The sequence below is a fragment of the Anabrus simplex genome, chromosome 1, assembly GCF_040414725.1.
Source record: "Anabrus simplex isolate iqAnaSimp1 chromosome 1, ASM4041472v1, whole genome shotgun sequence".
Taxonomy (NCBI): domain Eukaryota; kingdom Metazoa; phylum Arthropoda; class Insecta; order Orthoptera; family Tettigoniidae; genus Anabrus; species Anabrus simplex.
The window spans coordinates 382150396-382172855 of record NC_090265.1 but is presented as its reverse complement, the minus strand read 5'-3'; the positions used below and the strand labels follow the sequence as shown (position 1 = coordinate 382172855).

Sequence of the window (22460 nt, the reverse complement as noted above, 5' to 3'; positions counted from 1 at the left end):
GCGTGTCCAGGACACTGTGAACAGTCTGACCTACGTGAATGACATCCTGCGACCCGTAGCCATACCCTTTCTGCACGACACCCCAGATGCCATATTTCGGCAGGACAATGCGCGACCACATGTTGCTGCACAACACAGGATGTCACAGGATGTCACAGGATGTTAGACTGTTGTCCTGGCCCGCCCGATCAGCAGGCTTGTTGCCAATTGAAAATATTTGGGATATGGTGAAACGACGGGTGAGGCGCTGTGACCCAATGCCAACCACCAAAGATGAACTGTGGAATCAGGTGAATGCAGCATGGATGGCTATACCCCAGAACGCCATTCGCGCCTTATATGCGTCAATGCCATCACGCATGGAACAAGTTATCAGTGCCCTTGGAGGATGCAGTCCCACTAGGCAACAGGACACATGCTTAACCTAAGTGACTGAAATGCTAATCGTTTCTGCAGAACATACTAATGAACATGTCCTGTGAATATGAACTTCCTATCTCTAGTCTTTCCAGGTGTTCTGCTTTTTATGAACATGGGTGTACTTTTAAAACTTCCACTCAAGCTTATTCTTCTACTTATGTAATTCCGTGCCAACTCACCACTGACAGCTCAAACATACCACATACATAAAAATAAACTTCCACATGTTTGATACTCTATATTTGCTTGAAGCAAATTAATAATTTGTAAAACATGTTTCATTCCTTAGGAACATCTTCAGCTACATATTCTACAAATAATTAATTTGCTTAAAGCAAATATAGAGTATCAAACAGGTGGAAGTTTACTTTTATTGATTTAATGTAAATAAGATTTGATACGGGATGAAGTTGATTTCTTGCAACATACTGCATAGCTGAGCATCTCGTCTCCTTACTCGCAAATCTTCTCACCCCAAAGTTTGCAACATTTTAATAACATTACTGCTTTGTCGGATATCTCTCAGAACAAATCGTGCTGCTTTCCTTTGAATTATTTTTAGTTCTGGTATTAAGTAGTCCTGGTGAAGGTCCCATACACTGGAGTCATAATCTAACTGTGGTCTTACCAGAGACTTATATGCCCTCTCCTTTTCATCCTTTCTACAACCCCTAAATACTCTTATAACCACGTGAAGAGATCTGTAACCTTTCTTAACTACCTCATTAATAGGATTATCCCAGTGAACATCATTTCTTATATTAACACCTAGGCATTTACATTGATCCCGATGAGATACTATCACCCCATCAACACACTAATTAAAATTGAGAGGACTTTTCCTCTTGGTGTAACTTACAACTTGACTTTTCATCCCATTTACAATCATACCATTGTGTGCTGTCCATCTGATAACATTGTCTAGGTCCCCCTGCAGTCACTTACAATCCTGCAACTCATTTACTACTCTTTACAGTATAACATCATCTGTAAATATACTTAATGTGATTCCAGCTCTTTACTCATATCATTTATATACATATATATATAAGAAAACATAAAGGTCCAATAATACTGCCTGCCCTGAGGATGGTTTTCCATGGTTTCCCATTTTCACACCAGGCAAATGCTGGGGCTCTTCCTCAAGTAAGGCCACAGTCGCTTCCTTCCCATTCCTAGGCCTTTCCTAACCCATCATCGTCAAAATACCTGTCCGTGTCGGTGCGACGTAAAACAAATAGCAAAATTTAATTTTTAAAAATACTGCCCTGCAGGACCACCCTCTTAATTATTACAGGATAAGATAATTCTCTGAGTTCTATTTCTTAGAAATGTAGCCACCCATTCAACCACTCTTTTATCTAGTCCAAATGCCCTCATTTTTGTCAGTAATCTCCATGATCTACCCTATCAAAAGCCTTGGATAGGTCAATAACGATACAGTCCATTTGACCTCCTGAATCTAAAATATCTGCCTATACCTTGCTAGAATCCTGGAAGAGGGTAAGGAGAAGGTGCTCATTTTCAACTTTAGTACCAACAACGTAAGGCAAGCAGGGATAGGTACTAACATACTTGAGAATATATGGGATCTGGTTATAACGGCGTGAGAGAAGTTTAAAGGAGCGGAGATAGTTATCACTGGGATAATGTGTAGAAGGGATACTAATTGGAGGGTGGTTGGGAATTTAAATGAGGCTATGAAGTAAATATGTGGGAAACTGGGAGTGAGATTTGTAGATCCTAATGGGTGGGTACGAGGCAGGGATATATACACAGATGGCATTCACTTGAACTGCAGTGGTGGAAATAAGTAAAGGGGTTTGTTTAGGAGAGTTATAGGGAGGTACATTCAGGGAAACAGGCTGCTCTAGGGAGCAGTGATATAAATATATGGAGGTAAAAGCCTAGTGAGGATGACAACAATATGCTGATGATGTGTTCCTTGCAGATCAATTCTGAAGGAATATGGAAAATCTCCTGCGAATTTGGAAAGACCATTTAGGGAAATATGGCTTTGCCTTAACATCACAAAAACTGAGTATCTAAGGGGAGTTAGGGATTGGAATAACTTACCAAAGGAGATGTTCAATAAATTTCCAATTTCTTTGCAATCATTTAAGATAAGGCTAGGAAAAGAACTGATAGCGAATCTACCACCTGCACAACTTCCCTAAATGCAGATCAGTACTGACAGATGTGGTATGCAGACTGCTGGTACCATTTGCATCGACAGGCAAGAACTATTCATAAGTTACGAATTTCATTATGGCCCATATTGACAATTGATCACTGTCGAAGGGTAGAGGAAAGTCTACCTATTCAGTACCAGGCGGTATCGGCAGCTACCCTTTAATATGGCAAGACCTAGTTAAAGCTAACAAATTTAAATACCTTTGATCACTTATCACCTCAGACAGAGAGACATCAGCAGATAACCGAGCACAAGTAAATGCTACATAGCTGAAGTGGCACCAAGTCACTGGTGTGCTATGTGATATGAAACTACCCACCTTCCTGAAAGGAAAAGTGTACAAATCCATGGTTTGACCAGTTGCACTTTATGGGCTGGAATACTGGCCTACAACAAGAAAGCACAAGCAAGTTCTAACATGGTATGGAGATGAAATGAAATGAAATGAAATGAAATGGCGTATGGCTTTTAGTTCCGAGGACATGTATGGCTTACCAGGTGCAGGTCTTTTGATTTGACATCCGTAGGCGACCTGCATGTCATGATGAAGATGATGATTAAGACGACGCATACACCCAGCCCTCGTGCCAGCAAAATTAACCAATGATGGTTAAAATTCTCGACCCTACCGGGAATCAAACCCGAGACCCCTGTGGCCAAAGGCCAGCATGCTAACCATTTAGCCATGGAGCCGGACAGTATGGAGATGAAAATGTTACATTGGTCACTGGATCTTACAAGATTACCGAGCAAGTTGGCCATGCGGTTAGGGGTGCATAGCTGTGAGCTTACAATTGGGAGATAGTGGGTTCGAACTCCATTGTCGGCAGCCCTGAAGATGGATTTCCATGTTTCCCATTTTCACACTAGGCAAATTCTGGGGCTGTACCTCAGTTAATGCCATGGCCGCTTCCTTCCCACTCCAAGTTCTTTCCTACCCCATTGTCGCCGTAAGACCTATCTCTGTCGGAACGATGTAAAGCCAAATGTAAAAATGAAAAATCTCTCAAGATTGGACCATGTCAGAAATGAAATCTTCAGCAGTGAATGAAAAGAGTCTATTATCTTAATTCACTGTTTATTTATAAAATTAATGTTAAAATTTACAAATGATCCACCAAAATGCATGTCACCTGAAGGATGTGCAAACAACACTTTGCAATATTTAGGATTCTACCTCATACAGCTCTGTTTATTTATTTTCCCTTAGTAAGCAATTGTGAGGTAAAAATTACATCTGTTTAACCAATAATGAAAGCAGACAACTGTATTAAAATTTTCCTCATTACTAATATATAAATTGTAATGTAAGGGTAAACTACGTTTAATTGCTTGTGGAAATGAGAAATGCAATCTGATTTTATGTTACTGTACCATAAATGTTAATATAAGTTTCTAAAATTTTCAGAGCATGAACTTTGCTACATCCTCATACAATTCTGAATGGTATGAAGGATCAGAGAAATTCAAACGAACCGTAAGAATTCTTCTACTTCGATCCCACAGACCCATCATACTATGGGCAGGAAGTTTCTACACAGTCACACTGAAAACTTTTGCCAATGTAAGTAAAGAAAGAAAGAACTTGAGTTACAATTCATTGAAATCAATTTGTTTAAGTTGTCAGCAAGCAAGCCTAGCAGACCAAAGTGGATTATCACAAAATACACTATAACGTCGGTGCCTAGAGTTTATGCATGCTTCCTATTGTTCTTCTCATTTAGGGTTAATGGAGAGAACATCCATGTTTGTGTTGATGTCTGTGCAATTATGTTCTGTACCTAGTATATGGCTGGCATGTCAAGCTGCTATGTTATGCTTGAGTGCTCTCATTTTGTTAAAAATGAAGCCATGTTTTCCAGTGTTGACTTAGTTAAATGTAACAAAGGCTTTTCAGTCTGTCAAACACACAGCAAATACAATGTAAATTAAAACACTATAAACATATCTGTAAAACACACACTAACATATATAGAATCTGAGGATGTTCTTGTAGAACGAAACATGTCATTCTTTTAATTGTAAAAGGTTCATTCCTTTAATTTGGGGACTACCTGTCTGCATTGTCACCAACATTCCTGTAACTCATATACCGTACCACACACAACAGTATCCTCCACCATACCAACATACAGTTCCTATACATGGTAGATACTGCTGACTCTTGTGTTGGGTCTGCCTTAGAAGACCTTACCAGTCAAACAACAACAATAACAACACCACCACCAACAAAAACAACAGTGAAAACGTAAACGGCAATGACGACAACAACAACAACTGGGGCTATACCTTAACTTAGGCCAAGGTCGCTTCCTTCCCACTTGTAGCCCTTTCCTATCCCATTGCCACCAGGGGAGACAGGGTAGACAGCATGTACCCTTAACATTTTGTGAACGAAATATTGTCTAGTTAATTCAATTACCTTTTAGAACATTAATTATTTCCACATACATGACATTAGTGTATTTCCCGCTTTACTTATTTTCGTCTCACTTTGGCAATGCTCGGGCTTGTGTCAGTTCCACGAAGCACGTAGCCGAAAATAGACGCTGTCCATTCTGTGTATGTTCCCTTCGATTTTCAAGGCTTTCAGATAGAGCAACACTAATGCTATCTGTATGTGCTGACTGTGGAACTATGACTTTCCTATCGCGAGATATCTCCATCCAGTAGACAGACTTACCAGCGTCTCTTCTTGCTCTCCTTGGCTACTGTTTGAATCTCAGTTATAAAGGTACTCATATTGGCTACCATCTTGGGTATACTTTAAATGTAATTAATTTGAATTTACTTTATTATAAAACATGTCTAAAAATAAAATAATAATATTAAAATATGAAGTATAGCAAACTTTCACCTAATAAATGAATGATAGCATCAAAACCCTTCAGGTACATGCATTTTCTTGCCCGCCAATATTAGTTACGTAATTATAACCCCAACAACTATTGGCTTACATTCTTAATAATGAACTCCAGAGTGTGTATACAGAAACAAGAAAATTGCTTAACTATTCTGTTAGTTTCTAGTGAACGCGCTATGAGTGTCTTCAGATGAATTAAAACCTATTTAAGGTATTCAATTACCGACCAGAGACTAACTTAGGAACTCTAGCTATAGAGAAGGAAGTGATGTGGTATCTTAGCAAGATGCCTGACTTCAAGACAAGAGTAATAGATATATTTGCTGAAATGAAGGAGAGGTGGATTGGACTCATTTGCAAGAATATTGTTTAAGGTGATTTGTAGGAAATCTGCTAGTTTTTTATTCTAAAAGTATGTTGTTATTTGACAACCTGCTGCCTATTTAGTCTTCCTAGGTATATTTAAAAATAAAATGAGTGCACGTAGGGTTATAGGTTGTTATATGGTTTGTCTTAATTTCAAAGTCATTAATAAAATATTGAATATAGATCTGTAGGCGTCGAAAACAAAATTACATATATAATATGGTTAAAATAGTTTAAATTTAAATTTTAAAAAAATCTCTGTCTACCCCCTTACTTAATTCACCCTGCACCACTGACTGCCACCATAAGACCTATTTGTGTCAGTGTGATGTAAAGCAAATGCCTCTACCATGCAATTGAATAGATTTTGCCCAGATATAAGAGGTTGAGAGTGGGTGCATTGTTTGAAAGGATGAGACTGGATGATCATGTCAATGAATCACTCATCACCTCAGACATTCTGAACAGACTGCTAAACACGTTGGGACCCGTAGATGCGCGAGGGCACACACTCATGGCAACTGTGCTCAGGACACCGTCAACTGACCGCCAGGAAAGAGGAACAACTGAGCCTCTGACAAGCATGAGCAGATCAAACTGTTACAGTGTCTACTATTCACGCACATGTAGCACCATTGTTAAAGGTTCCTGTGTATGTCCAATCAGTTTTGAGGTGTTTGGCTGAAGCACCAATTGAATATCCTGCCATTGATACACACCCACATTCTTGTCTATTTACTGTGGTTAAAAGTTAGAAATTTCATTCGGTTTTGTATTGAACTGGGATTACAGTAAAATGAAAATATAATGAATATTTATTGATGTGAGTTTAGATCACATGTTACTGAGCTCGATAGCTGCAGTCGCTTAAGTGCGGCCAGTACCCAGTATTCGGGAGATAGTAGGTTCGAACCCCACTGTCGGCAACCCTGAAAATGGTTTTCCGTGGTTTCCCATTTTCACACCAGGCAAATGCTGGGGCTGTACCTTAATTAAGGCCATGGCCGCTTCCTTCCCACTCCTAGCCCTTTCCTGCCCCATCGTCGCCGTAAGACCTATCTGTGTCGGTGCGACGTAAAACAACTAGCAAAAAAAAAAAAAAAAAAGATCACATGTTGTTTAAAGAAGATTGGTACTAGTTTCGATGCTCATTGCACGTCATCATCAGCCAAAGAATCAATTGAGCAAAACAATATAAAACACATGATAGCACCTACAAAGATAAATGTTAAATTATGACAAGTTAAAATATATGACAGCACATACAATGACTAATGTTAAGTGTTAAATTGTAACACCTTAAAATGATGAGAGTAAGATGCATCTGACCATAAAGTAAAAATTATAAAATCTGAGAGGGTAACCAAGTTGTTAAGTCTTGATACACAAGAAAACAGTCCAGCTTGAGGTGTATAGATCAGTTTCACAACTAGATATTTGGAGCATGTCAACGCTATAAAATATAATAGGTTTTCAGCAATAGGTCAACACATTTCTGACTCCAACCACAAGTTTACCGACATTGAACACGATTTAGAGATCCTTCAAATGGCTAATAAAGGGCCACTCATGAATATAATTGAAAATTGTCATCCATTTTGATCAATACTTTAATCCTAACTTCAACTTAAATGAAATTTCTGAGAAGCCTAACATCCTTTTCGATTTCCTAATTAACTTGTTTAAAAATATCAGTATTCCAAACACTAGCACGATCTTTCAAGCCATGCGCAATACGCATTCCCGTCACTTATCCCCACTACCTCATCCCTCCGCTCCACCTTAGCCCCACTCCCCTGTTTTAGCTCCTCCTCTCCCCCCCTTCCCCTCCCCTCACTCTCTCATCCCGTCTGTGACCTGGCCCCTATTATTGTTCTCTTCAGTAGCCCAGTTCCTCTCCTTTCAACAACTGTGCCATCATGCTAATCAAGGTGAGTTCGCCTCTTTTCCCTTGTCTTCCTTTTGTCTATGTACAAGTATCATACCTAATTTCACTTTCAATCTTTTCATCAGGTCTCCACATTTCCATATCAAACTGGGAATCATAATGTTGGTTCAATTTAAGATCTTCACATGACCACATTGTTGGCTTCTGAACCACCCGAGTTTGGCCTGTTAATTACCATAGATTAAGAAAACAAGATTTATTCTTCCCTCGAAAACACATGTTACCTTATGATTTATGCGCCTCAAGCTGGGCTATTGTGTATCAAGACTTAACAACTGGGTTACCTTCTCAGATTTTATACTTTATGGTTAGACTGGTAGAAGCACCACACTCTCATCATTTTAACTTTTTACAATCTAACATTGTCATTATAGGTGCTGTCATGTGTTTTTTATGGTCAGACACGCTGTCATGTGTTTTATATGGTCAGACACACCATACTCTCATCATTTTAACTTGTTACATTTAACATTTGTCATTGTAGGTGCTGTCATGTGTTTTAACTTGTCATAATTTAACAATTATCTTTGTAGGTGCTATCATATGTTTTATATTGTTCTTTGATAAGTTGTGTTTTGCTCAATTGATTCTTTGGCTGATGATGACGTGCAATGGGCGTTGAAACTAGTACCAATCTTCTTTAAACAACATGTGATCTAAACTCACATCAATAAATATTCATTATATTGGAAAGGTGGGGCTTTAACATTTTCATTTTACTTTATTTACTGCAGTATTATGACTGACAAACCCGAACTGCTAAGGACTGGAACCGATTCGTCTTTAGTGATATATCCAGGTTCATTTTGTGCCCTGCCAATGGCCGTCTTCGTACCTGAAGTTCTTGTGGTTAGTACCTCAATCCTGCCTTTGCTGTGGCTTGACACATCACCGCCATTGTAGATGTGCTGGTCTGGAAGTCCATAGCATATGACAATCAGCCACCTCTAGTAGCAGTACAAAATATACTGACAGCATAGTGAATGCGCAGGACATCTCGTAACCACATGTGTTGCCCTTCATGAAAGAGCTTCCAAGAGGCATTTTCCAGCAGGATAAATCTCATCCACATACAACAAGGGTATCACAGACACGCCTGTGCAACATCACCACACTTCTGTGACTTGTTCAATCACCAGATTTATCACCCATTGAACAAGTCTGGGACCACCTGGATTGCCAACTTCAGCAGCCTAGGAGTTAACACAATCTAGAGGACCAGTTGCAGCAAATATGGACAGATATGCCTCAGGATATGATACAAAACCTGTATGCCTCAAAGTTTGTTCGTATCACAGTTTGTATTCCAGCTACAGGCAGACCATAGGGTACTATAGAGTCTTCCTTCAAGTGTTCAGTTTTCCACTATAAACTCTCCTTTTACTCCAATATTGTAATCACTTACTTACATCAATGTTACAATCACCTGCATCAAGTTTCATGTGATTCTGATAAACCTTTCTTGGGGGATGATTTATTTTGACAATGGTATCAATAAAAGCGAGCCATACCTCATGAGACATGGCTCACGCAAAAATGGAGACGTAGGTAGCTGCAAGCTTTGACTCACACTTTTGGTATTAATAATAACTTCTCCTCTTGACTGAGCCATGTCCTCGCTTCTCTGAGATGTGTCTCAGGCTATCTTATTTTATCTATGCATGCAGGCAGCTAAGTAAGCAAGTTTCCCTTTAGTTAGTGTTTTGGGCTGCAGAGATTTGATATGCCACTTTACATGCTCCAAGGGTAGAATAAAGTGTTATTTATTAAGGGATTACGTTAAGCTTTTTCATAACATCAATAAGACAGCAATCAGCTTCAGAGGATTCCTTAATAAACAAAAATCAAGAGACCCATTTTTACCAGATTAAATCAAATGATAATACTCACCTCGGAAAAGAAGAGCAGCTGAAGAGAATAGTTTTTTAATTAAGATGGAACATCGATATGAAAAAGTCCTTTTCAAAACATTTTTTAAAATGAATAACTAGGAAAAACATACACATCACATATGAACAAAAGTGCTGTATACAAATTTTCTGTTTAAGTGAATAGGAAATTGTTTTAAATTAGGTTAGAACATAAGTAGATTTGAAAAAAGTTTCAGTAGGTTTCTGTAAAATAACTTCTCCTCTCATTGTCTCCTTCTCATCTCATACAGAAAGAGAAAAAGAATTATGATACATACAGAAGATAACCATTATAAATGGGTTCAGTGTTAATACCATTAATAAAATTAAAGTAAAAAAGAAAGAACAACATAAGATTAACACCAAAGAATCATAACAGTTCAAAATACGCAAATTTTACATTTACAAACCTAAGGATTTTTCAAATCATAAAATTATTTAAGAAACATGACTGTCAAGGCTCACTATCAACAAAGAACAATAATGGTCATATACTTTATAACCATAAGAGTGTAAATCACAATAAAGAGGATTTCTTAGATTCAGTAATCTATAAACTTAAGTGCGATCAATGCTTTGTCACGTACGTGGGACAAACAGGTAGGAGTTTTCAAACTAGGTATCTCGAACATGTCAATGTCAACAGACATAGGACGTATTCTGCAATGAGTGTCCATATGGGAGATACTGGTCACCAATATACTGACATAAATAGAGACTTGATCATTTTTTTAAAATGAGCAAAGGGAACCTGATGAGCAATTACAAAAATATTTATATACCGGTAGGTTTTGACCAGAGAATTAATGAAAAAGAAATTGAATGATGTACAAGAGAACAAAAATCTGTTACATAAGCAGATACCATCTCTTTTATCATCATGAAAAATTAATAATTTGAAGTCACCTCCTCTAAAACAAACATCCCACCCTCCCATTCCAATTGTAGGCCAAGCTATTTCCCCTTCCCCCACTAATAGCACTGTCTCCCCCCATACCACCCCTAGCCAAGTTCCGCTTGGCGATAGAAAACATAATTATAACACGCGCAGTAGCATGGCGAGAAGCAAGCCAGAGCGAGGCTCAGTCGTGAACCAGCTATAGGGAGTTTCACCAAATTTGATGGTAAGCTTTTACGTCACGCATTCGTGATGGAATCTCTTCTTTTAAATTTCCGAGGGTTTTAAACACATTCATTTTTATATCTCTTTCCTTCCAGACCATGCCTTTTTTTAAAAGGAATATTCATAAGATTTAAGCCATGAATATAGTGGTCATGCAGCACTGATCTTTGCCATGAAAATGAAATGGCTAATGGCTTTTAGTGCCGGGAGTGTATAGGACATGTTCAGCTTGCCAGGTGCAGGTCTTTTGATTTGACACCCGTAGGCGACCTGCATGTTGTGATGAAGATGAAATGATGATGAATACGACACATATACCCAGTCCTCGTGCCAGCAAAATTAACCAATGATGGTTAAAATTCCTGACTCTACCGGGAATCGAACCCGGGACCCTGTGTCCAAAGGCCAGCATGCTAACCATTTAGCCATGGAGCCAGACGATCTTTGCCATACGACAGGCTATCTTAAAAGACTTCAGATTTCTTCTACCAGAATGGCTTAATTTTGAAAGAAATTTCCATATGAGTTAAAGTTTGTCCAGCCCTGTGGTGTAGAGGACAACGCGTCTGCCTGTCACCCGGCGGCCCCGGGTTCGATTCCCGGCCGGGTAAGGGGTTTTAAATTGTAAATGATTAATATAGGCCCCTACCTGGCCTGGGGACTGGGTGTTTGTGTAGTCCTTAACGTTACTTTCCTCACATTCAACACTTTACATTTCCGCAATTACACTTACACGCAGGTTCCTCTCATATGGTGAAAGTATTGGCAAAAGTTCTGCAGAGGTTGACGCCACGAACAAACATCAAAAAAACAGACAAAATACTTTTAATGGTTCTGATGTGGATTTGGTCTCAATCCTATTCCGATGCCAGAATCTCAGTCTCCCTCAGTCAACACACTGAAACTACCAGATACCAACACTGCTTGTAATATTTTCAAGTAAGGTCGTTCAAATTTAACATTGAAGAAAGATTGTTTGCAAGAAGTGTTAAACTACTTTATTAAATAATGTGTATATTTGGTCTTCAGTGTTTTCTCAACAGTTCATAAAGGACATGGGTTCTTCCATTTTTAATTCACTAGACAGCAACAATGTACATTGTATTCCGTTACGAGACGTTATGGCTGGCATGTCATATTTCAAGTTATATTTAAAATTTTAACAATGAAGATAACAAAAGTTTTTGCAAGAAGTGAGGACAATTTTGTGTAAATAATGGGTATATTAGCGTATTCTCAAATAGTTCTTAAAAAGTCATTGGGTTCTTCCATTTTTTAACAATTTTTTCAATTTTTGAACAATGAGTTTTGTAATCTACCACGTGATTTTATGGCTGAAGAAATCTCAAATAGAGATGAAACATATCCCAAAATATGTTTAATATGTTTTTATATTAAATAGTTTTCACTTGTAAAGTGATGTGTATTGATGGGGTGGACCATACACCTAACATTGTTTTTTAATTTTAACTGTATCAATACAGATCTATATGATGAAGTTCATAAATTGTATTAAGTGGTATGTTCTGAGCCGTCAGTGGAGAGATGGCGTGGAATGACATCAATAGCCGAATAAACTTGAATGGTGTCTTTAAAAGTACGAAATATCACAATATGAGGATAAAGCTGGAATTCAAGAGGACAAATTGTGGCAAATATTCGTTTATAGGAAGGGGAGTTAGGGATTGGAATAACTTACCAAGGGAGATGTTCAATAAATTTCCAGTTTCTTTGCAATCATTTAAGAAAAGGCTAGGAAAACAACAGATAGGTAATCTGCCACCTGGGTGACTGCCCTTTTGCAGATCAGTAGTGATTGACTGATTGGTCTAGATCCCAACTTCCTGCATGCCTTCCTTTCTTCAATTTCTTCAACTTCGGATGGCATTTTATGACCACCGAGCTGTCGTCAGAGTCCACGTCCGCTCCTGGGAAAGTCTTGCAATCCAACACCTGGTTTCTGAATCTCTGCCTAATCATAACGAAGTATATTTCACACCTTCTAGTGTCTCCAGATCTTGTCCACGTATACAGCCATTATTTGTGGTATTTAAACCAAGCATCAGCAATGACCAAATTATGATCAGTGCAGAATTCAACCAACTGACTTCCTCTTTCATTCCTTTGTCCCAGTCTGAATTCTCCTACTGCATCATGCTCTTTTCCTTGGCCTACCACTGTATTTCAGTCTCCCATCACAATTAGGTTCTTGACACCATTCATATACTGTATTAAATGTTCTATCTCTTCATATTATATTCTTTCGATTTCTTCATTATCTGCTGAACTAGTATCCATATAGACCTGCACAATTGTTGTGGTCATTATCTTGGTGTCTAACTTGACAACAATAATCCATTCACTATGCTGGTTGCTGGTGATAGTAACCTGCTGCCCTATTTTCTCATTCATTATTAAACCATCTCCTACATTTCCCCTGTTTGATTTTGTGTTGATAATTCTATAGTTGCCAGACCAAAAATCCTGCTCTTCCTGCCAACATACTTCACTTATACCAATTACATCTACCTTTGGTCTATCCATTTCCTTTTATAGATTTCTAACCTACAACGATTTGAACTTCCAACGTTCTATGCTCTGACTTGCAGAATGTCAGTATTCATCTTCCTGATGATTGCCCCCTCTTGTGTAGCCTCCCTAGCCCCCATTTGGACTATTTTACCTGGGAGAAAGCCATCATCACTACATCATTAATTCATACAGAAGGAGCAGCATATCCTCAGGAGTTAGTTACAGCTGTAATTACAATATCAGAGTGACAGAATAATTTATTGAGGCAAAGTGAACAATTGAAATGAAACTGTAGTACTATGTGTATCCATCTATACCCTGGATACAAGATGTGATACGAGCAGGCAATGAGACCTACCTAGAGGATTCATACAATATCCTGTGACATATCTATCTATATTTGCTGCAACTGGCTTTCTATATTGTGTTAGCTCCTAGGCTGCTGAAGATGGCACCCCAGGTGGTATCAGACAGGTTCAATGGATGATAAATCTGGTGATCAGGTAGGCCACGAAAGTTTTGCTGAGGTATTCCTGTGATACCCTTGCTTCCTGCAGCTGAAAAGTATCCTGCTGAAAATGCCTCTTGGAAGCCCAACCACAAAAGACAGTGCATGTGGCTGCAGTGTGTCCTGCACATATTGTTGGGCAGTCGATGTCCCTCATCACTATTAGGGGTGGCCAACTGTCATATGTGATGGCCTCCAAAACGAGCACACCAGCAGTGGGGGTAGTTTGCTGCACCACAGCAAAGGCAAGATCCAGGCCTCCAGACATGAACACGGCCAACATCAGTGCACAAAGAGAACCTAGATAGTCACTAAAAACAACCTAGTTCCATCCGTACCAGTCCTGGTTTGTTATTCATGCCAGCACAGTAAACCGGGATGATGGTGGGTTGGTGCCAATGGCAGGACACTGTAAGACAAAATTTCCTTCAACCAAGCACCTGGAAATGGTCCAGGAAAACACAAGAGCCTGTAACGATGATGCTATTTGTGCAATGATAGAGGGCACCATAACAGTTGATCTACTCATGCTTGTTGGAGAATCTGATGATCCTCTCTCCTGGTGGTCAGTCGAGGGAATCCTGAGGCCAGCTGCCGAGTGTGCATGCCTTCATGTATCAATTGGTCCCAACATGCCCTAAAGATCTGAGCAGAATGGCCTAGGTAGCGGGTGATTAATCGATAGGAGCATCCGGTCTTGCACATTCTGAAAATCTGTTTGATTGTGTTGTAGAGGCATGTTGTTTGGTTGACGAGCCTTCCACAACCAGAAGCAGTGTTCCACTATGCACAATTAGCCTCTACGAGCCTTTATATTGGTCAATGGTGGCAGCAGTTCACAGCCGCTGGTGGCAAGGCTGGTCAAATAACCATAACACTATGTTAATGATTCACTACCCACTTGAGATGTAACTGCATGCAAAGTTTTACAGCAAAATGACAACTCCTTCATGGTGTATATATATATTTTTTTTTTGTAAATGAGTGTATATTAATAACTGATCTTGGATGCTTGGTATGGTTTGAACTATTTTACGTCCCAAACTTTTAATTTAATTCAATTTTATAATACTTGGTTATTTGTTTTTACTTATTAGTGCAGAAATAACTTCATTGTTAGCCCTCTCTTTTTGACTCAAAGGCCCAGTTCATGTTGTGGTGAAAATTTATTCAGTTCATAGCTTTGCCTTTACTTTATAATTAGACTACATAAAATAAATGGCATGCAGCCTTAAAATAAGGTAAGTTACTTAATTTGACAAGTGCTCCCAAAACATCGAATGGTCCACTTAGTGGAGAGAAATGTTTGTCTCCAGAAAAGTTCTTCACTGTATCTTTTGCAAAGATACTTTTTTTTTCTTTTTTTTTTCTTCAGATTTTGCCTTTTTCATGTTATCTTGCATAATTTGGATAATAGGTTGCTGCTTTATTCCATGTCGCTTCTCTTCTGATTTATTACTGAAGCTTTCTTTTGCAATCACAAGCTGCTGACTTTTGATACGCTTATCTAAAATCCGTCTTTTGTCTATACCAGCACTGATTACACACGTTGCACATTAGAATTTCACTATCACTGATATAAAAGTGTTGTTATTTATAATTTTCTGTTGCTTTATATACAGTATACTTTCAATTTCCCCATCTTAAAGCACTTGCAGTCTCGACACTGAGAAGAGGAAAGCAGGTAAAATGTGTAAGTTTGGTCAAACAAAGACATTTTTAAGAGTTTGTTGGAGGGTCGCTTCCTCATTGCAGAATGATGTTCTAGTCTAGGGCTGTCCACGAGTACACAAACTCCTCAGTTTAAGTTTTCAGAAGAAAATAAAAACATACAAGCTTTTTTGAAAAAAAAAAAATCTTTGTTCTGTATTGTTCTGCTTTTTGGTATAAATTTTGTATTTTGAGTAAAGTTTGTATTTTATCGCATATTCAAAATGTACTAAAAGTTACGAGCCATGAATTTATTTGTTGTGACAAAAAATACAGAAGTACAAGCCTTTATAAAATTACTATTCACACCAAGACACGGATTATTGTACAGTCGAACCTCCCCTCTGCGGACACCGTCGGTTCCGAGGAAAAATATCACTTACGAGAGGTGTCCGCTGAAACAAGTTTGTAACAATAATCTAACATTTTAACGGTAAAGAACATCCACCTTAAATATAAGCATACATATCTTTATTTTTATTATTCTAAGTCATTTCTGTGTTAGTAGTTCATCATAAAGAGTTATTATAAGTGATTTTACATCATTTGCAAACATTACAGCTTCGTGAAGTAATCGTGAAGTTTCGTCTGTGTAAATTTAGCACAAGTTTTCTTAACTGCGATATTCTCGAAAATGGAATAAAGTCTGTTAAATGGTTCCATAGTGTTCTTGCTGTACTCACGGTCCAGCATGACACACAAATTCTTTGTCTGTTTAAGCATATTTAGTCCCTGCTTCATTGACAAAACTTCTTGTCCTTCTTCCGCCTCACCATGATCGTCACTTTTCATTCCTGATTTGGGCTCTGTATAACTACAACAAGTTTTATTCAAAATGGTCCGTTTGTACGACTAATGAAGGCTGCTATGGTTAGCTAGAAATATTTACGAAGTGCAGTGAATTAAATTAAAGCTGAAAATTTAGCTTAAAAGAATTAAAAGCTGTCTATCACAAGAAGAAAATGAATGAGGAGTTGAGATGCAAACAAACATGGACCTTACGATACGTACAACACACAATTACTGTATAACTTGATAACACAGAAAGCTTACCGTAAAGTGCATCCTGGAGTCGGGACTGCCAGTCGCCCTCGAGATCATCATAGTAAGGAATATTCTCTTCTTCGGCTTCAATATCATATGTCAATCCAGCTGTCATTGCTAAAGTTGGATGATGATGATGCTTGTTTTAAGGGGCCTAACATCGAAGGTCATTGGCCCATTGCTAAAGTCTGGAGTTCATCACATTCATTTTGAACCTCTACCTCTGCTTGTTCTTCAACTGTAGAATTAGCGATGCTGCATTTTGCAAAGCATTTCCTGATTGTGGTTTCACTGACTGCATTCAAGGCTGCCTTTGTCTATGAAACTGCATCGCCAACTTTGATCTTCTTCATCAAATCAAAAGCTGAGTCTGCTTCATCCATGTTTGCCACTAACGACCATAAAACCCTCTTACGATAGTCTAATTTGAATGCTTGAATGATTCCTTGATCCAATGGCTGAAGATGAGAAGTGGTATTGGGTGGAAGGAACAACAGTTTTACATTTAAAGCCGTATTCCTGGATGACATGTAGCAATATCTAGCAATAAGATCACGTTACGGTTTCTGGCCTTCATCTTGGAATCCAAAGCTAGGAGCCAACTCATGAATATTGCTGACGTCATCCATGCCTTTTTATTTGCATGCCATTCGACACCAAGACAATTTAAGTCCATGTTTTTAAAGCACCTGGGTCTCAAGGATTTACCGATTATTAGAGGATTTTCCTCTTCACCAAGTGCGTTACCGGTACAACAAAACATGATGGTGATTCTTTCTTTTGACATTTTTCCACCATTGCAACTTTCATTCGGCAAAGTTAGTGACTTCTTCGGGATCGCCCTAAAGAACAGACCAGTTTCATCAACATTCAAAATGTATTTTAGTTTGTAACTATTCAAAATGTCTGGTAACCTATCTTTCCAATCCGCTACTTCAGTTGCAGACACATCACCACCTTCTCCACAGACTGTTTTGAAACTAACGTTATGATGTTTTCTAAAACAATCTAACCAACCATTGCTAGCTACAAAATTCTCAACTTTCAGATTATTTGCGATTTCTCGAGCTTTATCTTGTAACATTGGTCCACTCACACACAGTTTCTTCACTCGAGCACACTTGAACAACTCATATACCACAATGTTCGCTTCTGAAAAAACTGACTCCCGCTTTCTTTTCACTCCTCGATTCCTATTTTCCTCCCACTCCTTTAAAATTTCAGTTCTATTCTCCACAATAGTGTTTATTTGAGTTCATATATCCCAGTAATTGCAGTTCAAGTCCCTGGAGTAGTAGTAGTTTTGATAGAAATATTTGTGCAATTACTGTAGACAACCTCGTATTTTTCAGTAGGCCTAATTAAGGACACTTTTATTCTCCGTCCCACCAGCTGTAATAATCACATAACCACATTTCAGTAGAATTGTAGTGAAGATAAGGTATAATATATTAGATAGTATCTTGCCAGTTATATTCGTGTTTTTCTTTGTGTACGGCAATCCTTTCGATACTTAAGCATTTAACCAAACTCAGTGTAGTGTAGTGTAGATACATTGTAGTATAGATACAGTACCTACATTTAGATAGTGCTGTATCTTGCTTGCTATATTCATGTGTTATTTTTCGTGTGTATCTATTAGACCGTAATACTAATAATAATTTGTCTAAGCATTTAGCTTCGTTGGTAATCTTTGAGTACAGTAGTTCTTGCAAATTTCATTTCTGTTGTGCTTAGTTTAGTGACATACGGTACGGTACCGGTATTGTAATTAGGATACGTCTGAAAGTAGTTAAAAATTACTGTAGTGTACTGTACAGTAGTATACGAGTAATATCCTATTAGAATTTAGTGTGATTATTTTATTATTGTAAAATATTTGTGTAGTACTGGTGTAGTAGAGGTATCCGTAGAAACTCTTACTAAAATACTGTTGTTGTAATTAGAATCGGCTTAACTGCAGTTTGGAATTGTGTAGTTCTTGTGTAGACTATTACTTTCGACATTCAGTAATTAACAGCAGTTTTTATCCTGTCAGGGGTTGTAGGATAAAAAAAAAAATAGAGCACGACTAAGTAGTATTGTAGTGTATTCGTATATTAATTACCTTATTGTTGTGTACTAACCCAGACAATATATACCTCCGTTCATTTATTTTTTGCAAATAAGTTATTTTATTTTTAATTTCATTCTTTCCTCCGTAAAGAATGGCTAAGGAGCGCGAGTGTACTTACTGTGGGTGTGGCGAGGCATTGAGGGGTATGAGGAAGGAGTTGGAAAGTTTGAGAGAGATAATTAGGATTCTCACAGAAGACAGGAAGGAATGTACAGGTTACAGTAGGTGTACAAGAGGGAGGGGAAGGAAAGGGAGGAGTTGTAGAAGACAGGTGGTCGAATGTTCTAAGGGGAAGGAGATTGCAGGCTAAGGGCTCTATTCAGGATCAGAATTCAGGACAGGTGTCTGTGCGAAATCGGTACGAGTCACTCCAGGTAGAACAACAGAGGGAAGATGAGGGACAGGGAACTGTTGCTGAGATGAGTGGAAGTAGGAGGAAGGGAAAAGGTAGGAAAGGAAAATGTAGAGTAGGAAAAGACAGGTGGAACAGGGTCATGGGAAGGAGAAAAGGGAGGGGGAAGTAGCTTCTGCAGGTATCAGGAAAGATAGGGCTGACCAGGAGGGGCGGGGATCAAATGAGGTGGGTAGGGTTGAGGCTCTGGTCATGGGGGATTCCATCGTTAGACACGTGGGGAAAGTGTGTGGAGGAAAGGGTACCAGGGTAGAGTGTTATCCAGGAATTAGGTTGAGGCAGATGTTGAGGAAAGTAGAAGATAGGGAGGAGGGGAAGGAGAAGGTGGTAGTGTTTCACATTGGTACCAACAACGTAAGGCAAGCTGATATAAGTACCAACATAGTTGGAGATGTGTGGGATCTGGTAAATGCAGCACGGGTGAAGTTTAAGAAAGCGGAGATTGTTATTAGTGGAATACTGTGTAGAAGGGATACTGACTGGAGGGTGATTGGGGATTTAAATGAGACTATGGAGTGGGTATGTGGGAAACTGGGAGTGAAATTTCTAGATCCTAATGGGTGGGTAGGAGATAGGGATCTGCGCTCAGATGGCCTTCATTTAAACCGCAGTGGTACGTATAAGTTAGGAAATTTGTTTAGAAGGGTAATAGGGAGGTACATTCAGGGAAACGGGATGGACTAGGGAGCGGTGATAAGGGAACAGGGAACTGGAAATCAAGTAGGGATGACATAAAATTGTTAGTGTTGAACTGTAGAAGTATTGTAAGGAAAGGAATAGAATTAAGTAATTTAATAGATATATATTTACCAGATATTGTAATAGGAGTTGAATCATGGCTGAGAAATGATATAATGGATGCAGAAATTTTCTCACGGCACTGGAGTGTGTATTGTAGAGGTAGGATAGGAAGGGTGGGAGGGGGAGTGTTCATTCTGGTGAAAGAAGAATTTGTAAGCAACGAAAAAGTTAAAGATGAGACACATGAAAGTCTAGGTGTAAGGCTCATTTCTAAAGATAATAGGCAACTTGATATATTTGGAGTGTACAGATCGGGAAAGGGTAGCACTGACGCGGATTCGGAATTATTTGATAGGATAGTCAGCTATGTGGGAAACGACATGGAAAGAAATGTGATTGTAGCGGGAGATCTGAATTTGCCAGGTGTCAATTGGGAAGAAAATGCAAACGACAGGAAGCATGACCAACAAATGGCAAATAAGTTAATATGGGAAGGACAGCTGATTCAGAAAGTGATGGAACCAACCAGAGGGAAAAATATCCTGGATGTCTTGCTGATAAAACCAGATGAGCTCTATAGGGAAACTGAAGTAATAGATGGTATTAGTGATCATGAAGCTGTTTTTGTGCTAGTTAAAAATAAATGTGATAGAAAGGAAGGTCTTAAAAGTAGGACTCTTAGGCAGTACCATATGGCTGATAAAGCAGGCATGAGGCAGTTTCTAAAACGTAACTATGATCGGTGGAAAACGGTAAATAAAAATGTAAACAGACTCTGGGATGGGTTTAAAGAAATTGTTGAGGAATGCGAAAACAGGTTTGTACCATTAAGGGTGGTAAGGAATGGTAAAGACCCGCCTTATTATAATTGAGAAATAAAGAGACTAAGAAGGAGGTGCAGACTGGAAAGAAATAGAGTTAGAAATGGCTGTGGAAGTAAGGAGAAATTGAAGGAACTTACTAGAAAATTGAATCTAGCAAAGAAGGCAGCTAAGGATAACATGATGGCAAGCATAATTGGCAGTCATACGAATTTTAGTGAAAAATGGAAGGGTATGTATAGGTATTTTAAGGCAGAAACAGGTTCCAAAAAGGACATTCCAGGAATAATTAATGAACAAGGGGAGTGTGTATGTGAGGATCTTCAAAAGGCAGAAGTATTCTGTCAGCTGTATGTAAAGACTGTTGGTTACAAGGATAATGTCGAGATAGAGGAGGAGACTAAGGCCAAAAAAGTAATAAAATTTACATATGATAACAATGACATTTACAATAAGATACAAAAGTTGAAAACTAGAAAAGCGGCTGGAATTGATCAAATTTCTGGGGATATACTAAAGACAATGGGTTGGGATATAGTACCATATCTGAAGTACTTATTTGATTATTGTTTGGTCGGAGGAGCTATACCAGATGAATGGAGAGTTGCTATAGTAGCCCCTGTGTATAAAGGAAAGGGTGATAGACATAAAGCTGAAAATTACAGGCCAGTAAGTTTGACATGCATTGTATGTAAGCTTTGGGAAGGAATTCTTTCTGATTATATTAGAATTGTTTGTGAAATTAATAACTGGTTCGATAGAAGGCAATTCGGTTTTAGGAAAGGTTATTCCACTGAAGCTCAACTTGTAGGATTCCAGCAAGATATAGCAGATATCTTGGATTCTGGAGGTCAAATGGACTGTATCACGATTGACCTCTAAAGCATTTGATAGGGTGGATCATGGGAGACTACTGGCAAAAATGAGTGCAATTGGACTAGACAAAAGAGTGACTGAATGGGTTGCTATATTTCTAGAAAATAGATCTCAGAGAATTAGAGTAGGTGAAGCTTTATCTGACCCTGTAATAATTAATAGGGGAATTCCTCAAGGCAGTATTATCTGACCTTTATGTTTTCTTATATATATATAAATGATATGAGTAAAGGAGTGGAATCAGAGGTAAGGCTTTTTGCGGATGATGTTATTCTCTATAGAGTGATAAATAAGTTACAAGATTGTGAGCAACTGCAACGTGACCTCGAAAATGTTGTGAGATGGACAGCAGGCAATGGTATGTTGATAAACGGGGTTAAAAGTCAGGTTGTGAGTTTCACAAATAGGAAAAGTCCTCTCAGTTTTAATTACTGTGTTGATGGGGTGAAAGTTACTTTTGGGGATCTTTGTAAGTATCTAGGTGTTAATATAAGGAAAGATCTTCGTTGGGGTAATCACATAAATGGGATTCATGGGCGCCCGCAAGGGGGGGCAAGGGGGGGCACTTGCCCCCCCCCTGGAATTCTAAAGATGTTGATGTTCAATTGTTTAATATCATACCAGATTATTTCATAAACTGAAATTACTGATAGTCATCTAGCATATGTTATAACTGGAAGTTTCTGTAAACAATTTAATGTTGCTGATGTTATATTAGTTTTTATATTCAAGAAAATTGTTAATGTGCCCCCCCTGGAAAAGATCCTGCGGGCGCCCATGATGGGATTGTAAATAAAGGGTACAGATCTCTGCACATGGTTATGAGGGTGTTTAGGGGTTGTAGTAAGGATGTAAAGGAGAGTGCATATAAGTCTC

General features: G+C 38.6%; 1 protein-coding gene across 3 annotated transcripts in view; it reads left to right on the top strand.

Annotated features, from left to right (window-relative positions):
• LOC136856815 (odorant receptor 82a) overlaps window positions 1–22460 on the top strand; it is a 344377-nt gene that overhangs the window by 307572 nt on the left and 14345 nt on the right. For 2 of the 3 annotated variants that reach the window (XM_067134948.2, XM_067134946.2), the window contains exon 5: window positions 4023–4178. The exons of the other annotated variant lie outside the window; for it this stretch is intronic. In XM_067134948.2, the coding sequence (XP_066991049.2) occupies window positions 4023–4178 (156 nt within the window). The remainder of the gene's footprint in view (window positions 1–4022; window positions 4179–22460) is intronic. 3 annotated transcript variants of the gene reach the window in all.